At 47.2% G+C, this 8,919-nt stretch overlaps 1 protein-coding gene across 2 annotated transcripts in view; it reads left to right on the forward strand.

Annotated features, from left to right (window-relative positions):
• Positions 1 to 7,416, forward strand: part of LOC144505445 (protein NDNF-like) — a 43,104-nt gene extending 35,688 nt beyond the window's left edge. For both annotated transcript variants that reach the window (XM_078231548.1, XM_078231547.1), the window contains exon 4: positions 5,547 to 7,416. In XM_078231548.1, coding sequence (XP_078087674.1) covers positions 5,547 to 6,910 — 1,364 coding nt within the window. In that variant the 3' untranslated portion in view covers positions 6,911 to 7,416. The remainder of the gene's footprint in view (positions 1 to 5,546) is intronic.
• Positions 7,417 to 8,919: the final 1,503 nt, after the last annotated feature.

Consider the following 8,919-nt stretch of genomic DNA (forward strand, 5'->3'; position numbering starts at 1 on the left):
GACACTGGGGCTGAGTGACACTGGGATTGAGTAACACAGGGGATGAGTGACACTGGAGCTGAGTGACACTGGGATTGAGCGACACTGGGAGTGAGTGATACTGGGAATGAGTGACACTGGAGCTGAGTGACACTGGGAGTGAGCGACACTGGGAGTGAGTGACACTGGGAGTGAGTGACACTGTGAGTGAGTGACACTGGGAGTGAGTGACACTGGGGCTGTGTGTCACTGGGATTGAGCGACACTGGGAGTGAGTGACACTGGGAGTGAGTGACACTGGGAGTGAGTGACACTGGGAGTGAGTGACACTGGGGCTGAGTAACACTGGGACTGAGTGACACTGGGGCTGTGTGACACTGGGATTGAGCGACACTGGGAATGAGTGACACTGGGAGTGAGTGACACTGGGGCTGAGTGACACTGATGGTGAGTGACATTGAGGGTGAGTGACACTGGGATTGAGTAACACTGGGACTGAGTGACACTGGGACTGAGTGACACTAGGACTGAGTGACGCTGGGAGTGAGTGACACTGGGGCTGAGTGACACTGAGGGTGAATGACATTGAGGGTGAGTGACACTGGGATTGAGTAACACTGGGACTGAGTGACACTGGGACTGAGTGACACTGGGACTGAGTGACACTGGGAGTGAGTGACACTGGGGCTGAGTGACACTGAGGGTGAGTGGCACTGGGATTGAGTAACACTGGGACTGAGTGACACTGGGAGTGAGTGACACTGGGAGTGAGTGACACTGGGACTGAGTGACACTGGGACTGAGTGACACTGGGAATGACAGGCACTGGGATTGTTCGGGCAATCAGACAGAATGAAACACTCAGTAGAGCAGAGGGTTCAGGATGACAGCTGGAAAGCTGAAGAAACACAGATGTCCATGTTCGGTTTATACCAATTCTACAGAAACGTGTCGTTTATGATGTTTATCTAACAACTTTTTGAAAGTCTGGTTTCTTTTGGAACTGTTCTGAATCTGGAACATTGCCACATGCCCAATCTGACATCAACACCATGCATTGCTGGAGTTTACAATCTGCAAATCCGTTAGAATTGCAAAAACAAGGATTGAAATCATTACCTTGTGCCCACATCAAAGCAGAAAGAGTGAGATTCCCAAACTGACTTCAAGAGTAGAAAGCAAAAGGCAAATGTAAAAACCTCCTGCTCTAAAACAAACATATATTTCCAAGCTGATCTGGGGATTAAACTGATTGTGAATGATTGCTTGATGAGTCTTTAATCTTTTACATTCTATTTATCCTCAAACTGAAGTCTCTCAGTGAGGGTGAAGGTGTGGGTGCGGCAGCTGTAGGATAATATCACAATTTTTCCAATTTGTTTTTGCAGCAAACCACTTTTACCAAATGGGAATCCCCCACAATATACGTCACGTGGGACGTGTAATGAAATATGATCTTTCCACTCTGTACTAACATTATACAGTGTATTAAACACCAGGGGTCTGTTCCAGATCCATTTTCCTATTCATTCAGGCCATTTCCCTGCACGCAGGAAGTTGGTGTCGGTATTTTGCAAACTCCTCTCGTCAGCCCATACATTCAAAATAAATGTCCAAAATCAGACAATTTTGCTGTGGGTTGACCATGGCCGAGTGGTATTATCATTAACGTAGCTCATGTTCTGGGGACCCGGGTTCGAATCCCGCCACAGCAGATGGTGAAATTTGCATTCAGTAAAAAAATATCTTGAATTACTGATGACCATGAAACCATTGTTGTAAAAACCCATCCGGTTCACTAATGTCCCTTTAGGGAAGGAAACCTGCCGTCCTTACCCGGTCTGGCCTACGTGTGACTCCAGAGCCACAGCAATGTGGTTGACTCTCAGCTGCAACTAGGGATGGACGATAAGTACTGGCCAGACAGAGACGTCCATGTCCCACGAATTAATAAAATAAAATCCACAGAAAATTGGTTGCCATTTATTTTAAGATGCACCTTTGGAATGTGGAGCTCACCAGATCACCATGCTGCTTTTAGGCTGAACCTTAATAGGGCAGTCACCAATTATCACTGTCACCATCTCATCAATAAACCTCCCTGGGATATAAATTCATAAGATATAGGAGCAGCATCGAGTCCGCTCCGCCATTCGATCATAGCTGAGATGCTCCTCATCCCCATTTTCCTGCCTTCCCCCGCATAACCCTTCAACCCATTACCAATTAAAAATCTGTCCGACTCCTCCTTAAATTTACTCACTGTCTCAGCACTTTGGGGGAGCGAATTCCACAGATTCACAACCCTTTGGGAGAAGTCGTTTCTCCTCAACTCTGTTTTAAATTTGCTGCCTCTTATCCTAAGACTATGACATCTTGTCCTAGAATGTCCTATATGTCACACCACTACACTGCACCCAGTGAAGTCTGTGGTTAATGTGTCGATTATCCTTCCTCACGTACAGCCGTAACTTTAAAAAAGTTAAAAGTCTCAATGGTTTTCCTGTTTTTCATCCCATTTTGAAATTGGCATGGTAAGAAGTCTCACAACACCAGATTAAAGTCCTACAGGTTTATTTGGTAGCGCGAGCTTTCGGAGCACTGCTCCTACATCAGGTGAATCAGGTGAAAGCTCGTGCTGCCAACTAAACCTGTTGGACTTTAACCTGGTGTTGGGCCTACCTCAGTCCAACGCCGGCATCTCCACATTTTGAAATTGAGTCAACAGCAAAGTATTTTGATGCACACTGGTGAAAATTATTGAGTTAGATTGTGAGATAATGATGATAATTATCAAACTCCGAAGTTACAGCCTGCCTTCACGGCGGGATATTCGAGACTCGAGCAGAATCCAGGGACCAGCCAATCTGCAGTAGCTGCTGCTACAGTCACAATCAACACGGGATTTACTGTGCATCTAAACACACACCTCTCTCATCATTCTTATCATTTCCTTTCATAAAGTGCACACAAGTCTTCATCAGAAATCTTTATGCTTGTGATGTCTGAGGGGTTCTCATTGTCATACTGCCTTTTACAAAATGTGCACTATAAACCGAACATCCCACATTTTTTTACAGGATCACAGAAATTCCTACTTTTTTAGCAGGATCACAGAACATCCCACATTTGTTTAGACCATAAGACCATAAGACATAGGAGCAGAATTAGGCCACTCGGCCCATCGAGTCTGCTCCGCCATTCAATCATGGCTGATATTTTTCTCATCCACATTCTCCTGCCTTTTCCCCATAACCCCTGATCCCCTTATCAATCAAGAACCTATCTATCTCTGTCTTAAAGACACTCAATGACCCGGCCTCCACAGCCTTCTGCGGCAAAGAGTTCCACAGATTCACCACTCTCTGGCTGAAGAAATTCCTCCTCATCTCTGTTTTAAAGGATCATCCCTTTAGCCTGAGGTTGTGCCCTCTGGTTCTAGTTTTTCCTACGAGTGGAAACCTTCGCTCCACGTCACTCTATCCAGGCCTCACAGTATCCTGTAAGTTTCAATAAGATCCTCCCTCATCCTTCTAAACTCCAACGAGTACAGACCCAGAGTCCTCAACCGTTCCTCATACAACAACAGGATTACAGGAATTCCCACTTTTTTTAACAGGACCACAGAAAATCCCACATTTTTTTCTAACAAGATCACAGAACATGCCGGGTTTTTTTGAACAGGACCAGTTTAAGGGACAGCGGGAATTTACCTAGCAATCCATTTTCTAAACCTTGCCATCCACCTGCGGGTCGTGACCCCCAAGTTTGAAAAAAGCCTCCCATAATCCACCTATCACTTGCAATGTCAAAAGGATGCTGCAGCAAGCAGGTGACAGGAACACACCTATCAAGCGCTATTTTTTGTCCAGTAAAACCTCTTTTTGTCATCTTTGGCTGAATTTCAACAGAGGCATCAAGTTGCATTAATGCACAAAAAGATATTATCATTCTTGCTCCCACAAAGACTGTGCATCTGCTGAAATTGTTGATTGGTGCAGGTAGTCTTTGTCCTGTGAAGTGTCTGTGTTATTCATTTAATTTAGAGCCATAGAGTCATAGAGGTTTACAGCATGGAAACAGGCCCTTCGGCCCAACTTGTCCATGCCGCCCTTTTTTTTTAAAAACCCCTAAACTAATCCCAATTGCCCGCTTTTGGCCCATATCCCTCTATACCCATCGTACCCATGTAACTGCCTAAATGCTTTTTAAAAGATAAAATTGTACCCGCCTCTACTGCTACCTCTGGCAGCTTGTTCCAGACACTCACCACCCTCTGTGTGAAAAAATTGCCCCTCTGGACACTTTTGTATCTCTCCCCTCTCACCTTAAACCTATGCCCTCTAGTTTTAGACTCCCCTACCTTTGGGAAAAGATATTGACTATCTGGCTGATCTATGCCCCTCATTATTTTATAGACCTCTATAAGATCACCCCTCAGCCTCCTACGCTCCAGAGAAAAAAGTCCCAGTCTATCCAGCCTCTCCTTATAACTCAATCCATCAAGTCCCGGTAGCATCTTAGTAAATCTTTTCTGCACACTTTCTAGTTTAATAATATCCTTTCTATAATAGGGTGACCAGAATTGCACACAGTATTCCAAGTGTGGCCTTACCAATGTCTTGTACAACTTTAACAAGACGTCCCAACGATCTGAGTCATCACTAGGCAGTCTAATGAAGGGAGTGGTGTGAGCGACCTGCAGTGGCTTCAGACTTGCTGGTTTGCTTCATGCCTTGGTGAGTAGCAAGCACTCTGTGAGTCAGAAACTCATGGGTTCAAGGCCCATGGAATTACATGGCATCCCTTGGGCGATGTCAAGATACTTCAGGCTTCGATAGGAAGAAAAGGACAAACACATCTTCTAGCTCTGACTCCAGTTTCTTCACTGCTTGCTGTTGAACATTGTACTGTTCCTTATTGGCCCGAATAGATTTCAAGGACAAGGTACAACACAGGAGCAGGCCCTTCGGCCCTCGAAGCCTGTGCCGATCATGATGCCCTAACTAAACTAAAAAAGAAACCCCTTGCCCTTACTCGGTCCGTATCCCTCTATTCCCTCCCTATTCATGCACCCATCCAGATGCCTCTTAAATGTTGCTAATGTGCCTGCTTCCACCACCTCCTCTGGCAGCGCGTTCCAGGCACACAAAACTTTGCATGAAAACCTTACCCCGCACATCTCTCTTAAGCTTTCCCCCTCTCACCTTGAACCTGTGCCACCTTGTAATCGACACTTCCACCCTGGGAAAAAAACCTCTGACTATCCACCCTCTCATAATTTTATAGACCGCTATCAAGTTTCCCCTCAGCCTCCGTCTTTCCAGTGAAAACAATCCTAATTTCCTAGATACTTACACCTTTTCCCCAGTGCTTGTTTATTTTGTTTTTTTCCCCCAGTTTTGATACAACTGGGCCACTTATCCTTTAGATTAGGGTCACAAACCTTTATCTCATTGTTGATGGGTTGGTCTTAAACCTACAATCTTCTTAGTCAGAGGCAAGAGCCCCACAACTGATCCACAGTTGACATGTTTGTTTAGCCTCATTATTTTTTCTTTTAACAGGCGAACGAGAGCCTTTCAATCTACAGAAGGACCCCAAGGCCACTCTTCATGGGCAGAGTGGGGAGCTGTTTCGTTATCAAGGTAATGATGTTGAATCTTACAGCATTGCTGATAGTCCTGCCGGCATCTACAGACTGGAACTTGTGTCCATTGAGAAGGACTCCATTTTTAACGCCTACGCCACAACTACCCCTGAGTCTGACCAACCGTACCCCAAACTGCCCAGTGATTCACGGTTGGGCCTGACATTCGTGGGACGCACGAGTGTTTCTCTGGTGTGGAAGCCAAGCCCAGCTATCTCTCAGTTCAAGCAGCCCACGGCCTACTGCGTGGTCATTAATAAGGAGCATAACTTCAAAAGCCTGTGCGCCGTCGAGGCTAAACTTAACGAGGCCGAACTTTTCAAAAAGGTACAGTGGTCAGAGCTGGATAGGGGACGGTCAAAGCCTCTGGGCCATGACCATGTGGTCAGTCGCCCAATGGTCGGACGTCAATTGACGAAACCTTCAGCTGGACATCTGGCAGGCATTCAGAAAACCTGCACCGGAGGCAAAAACATCTTCACTGTTTCTCGGCTAAAGCCCGGCACCCAGTATTACTTTGACGTTTTCATTTTGAATCTCCTAACCAACGTGAGCTCAGCATATATCGGGACATTTGTGAAGACCAGGGAGGAGGTGAAGCAGAAAGTCCAGGAGCTGGAAGGCGGGAAGGTGACGGAGATTTTTCTCAAGCGCGGAGGTTCCAAGTACCTGCAGTTCAAGCCAGTTTCCTCTCATCGATCGGTGATGGTCTCCCTCCAGTCCTGCTACCGTACGGCCCACGTCCAGGTGAGGCAGAACAGAAAGATCGTGGCGACCCAGATTGTGGAGGGGGTTAAACATCTCCAACTCATGGGCAAGCCTAAAGCCAGGTACCTACTCCGCCTGAAGGCTGGTAAAGGAGGGAAGGCCTTGTTGAGAGTTCACGTCACCACTCACCCCAACAAGCAGCCATTCCCAACTCTCCCCCGTGACGCCAGACTCAAAGTGTTTGACCGACTGCGGGCCTGCTCTTCCCTGACTGTGGCCTGGCTCGCCACACAGCAGATGAACAAATATTGTGTGTACAGGAAGCCGGTGCTGGGCCAGGAGAGGCCCGGGGAGCTGCAAAACCACTGCCTCGACCCAATGACAAGGAGCAAGTCCGAGAAGGTGAGCTGCCAATATTTCCGTAGCTCAGACCCGCGGAAGGCAGTGATGACAGAACGTGTGGAGGGCCTGGAGCCTGGGCAAAGCTACCAACTCGACGTCTATGTGATAGGCCGGGGCAGACACTCAGTGAAGTACCAGAGCAAGGTAGTTAGAACGAGGAAGACGTGTTGAAGTGTGAGGAAGACTTCACCCTATGCACCTTCTTCACTCTTCCCGTCATGTGGAGATACCGGCGTTGGACTGGCGTGGGCACAGTAAGAAGTCTCACAACACCAGGTTAAAGTCCAACAGGTTTATTTGGAATCACGAGCTTTTGGAGCGCTGCTCCTTCCTCCAAGCTTTGGAGGACCGCTGGGCAGGGTGGGGTGGGGACCTGGCCTCCTGCTTACCTTGTCTTCCCTCCCGCTCATCAATGTTCGGGTGGTGACCTTTCACTTTCGGTTACGTCCCCTGAGGATCCTCTGGTTGGGAAAAGAGAGACGGATATTATGAGCAAACGTGTGGAGTTGGCTCTGAAGGCGACTGACCATCCCTCTCACTCACACAAACTGGAGAAACCTCAACAAGCACAGTGTTTCCCAGGAGGTGTGTTTAACAGTCACCCAGTTCACTTTGTAAAGAGTTTACAGAAAATAAATATACAATTAATTTAAAAAGGGCCAGATTTTGGAGCTGTGTACAATGTGAGCTGACATTTTATTGTGAACCTTACTTTTTTTTTGCTTACCTTTGGATCTGGTTTATTCTCTCCAGCACAGCGCTAACATAATAAATCAACTGCGTTTTTATTTGGACTGAGATGTGGGGTTATCCTTCACTTCTTGTCGGAACTGACAGAATTGTCAGAACTGAGGGCTTATACTTATGGGGTGACACAGTGGTTAGCATTTCTGCCTCACAGTGCCGGGACCCGGGTTCGATTCCCGGCTTGGGTCACTGTCTGTGTGGAGTTTGCACATTCTCCTCGTGCCTGCGTGGGTTTCCTCCGGGTGCTCCGGTTTCTCCCACAGTTTGAAAAACGTGTTGGTTGGGTGGATTGGCAATGCTAAATTCTCCCGCAGTGTACCCGAACAAGCGCCGGAGTGTGGCGACTAGGGGATTTTCACAGTAACTTCATTGCAGTGTTAATGTAAACCTACTTCTGACGAATAAATAAACCTAACTTATCAGGAAAGATTACACAGACTGGGGCTCATTTCTCTCGAAAATAAGAAGATTGAGGGGGTGATCTCGTAAAGGTCTCTAAATAAAGGAATTTGATAATTGGGCAGAGAACATTTTCACTTCTGGAGGGCATCAATATAAGAGAGTCACTAATAAATCCCATCGACAACTCAGAGGGAATGTCTTTACCCAGAGAATGGGTGACATAGTGACACACTGGTCAGTACTGCTGCCTCACAGCGCCAGGTGACTGGGTTCGATTCCCGGCTTGGGTCACTGTCTGTGTGGAGTCGGCACATTCTCCCCGTGTCTGCGTGGGTTTCCTCCAGGTGCTCCGGTTTCCTCCCACAGTCCGAAAGACGTGTTGTTTAGGTGCATCGGGCATGCTAAATCCTCCCCCAGTTGTACCCGAACAGGCGCCGGAGTGTGGCGACTAGGGGATTTTCACAGTAACTTCATTGCAGTGTTAATGTAAGCCGACTTGATTTGATTTGATTTATTATTGTCACATGTATTAATATACAATGAAAAGTATTGTTTCTTACGCGCTATACAGGCAAAGCGGAGGAAAGGATATCACAGAATCACAGAAGCCCTACAGTGCAGAAAGAGGCCACTTGGCCCATCGAGTCTGCACCGACCACAATCCAACCCCGGCCCTACCCCCTTATCCCTACATATTTACCCGCTAATCCCTCTAACCTACGCATCTCAGGAGACTAAGGGGCAATTTTAGCATGGCCAATCAACCTAACCCGCACATCTTTGGACTGTGGGAGGAAACCGGAGCACCCAGAGGAAACCCACACAGACACGAGGAGAATGTGCAAACTCCACACAGACAGTGACCCAAGCCGGGAATCAAACCCAGGTCCCTGGAGCTGTGAAGCAGCAGTGCTAACCACTGTGCTACCGATATGTCAGGAGATTCTGGATAGGTGCAGGAAAAAATAGGGTTGTTGTAGTGGGAGACTTTAATTTCCCTGGTATAGATTGGAAAGTGCTTAGAGCTGGGG

Source organism: Mustelus asterias, chromosome 16 (assembly GCF_964213995.1).
Source record: "Mustelus asterias chromosome 16, sMusAst1.hap1.1, whole genome shotgun sequence".
NCBI lineage: Eukaryota > Metazoa > Chordata > Chondrichthyes > Carcharhiniformes > Triakidae > Mustelus > Mustelus asterias.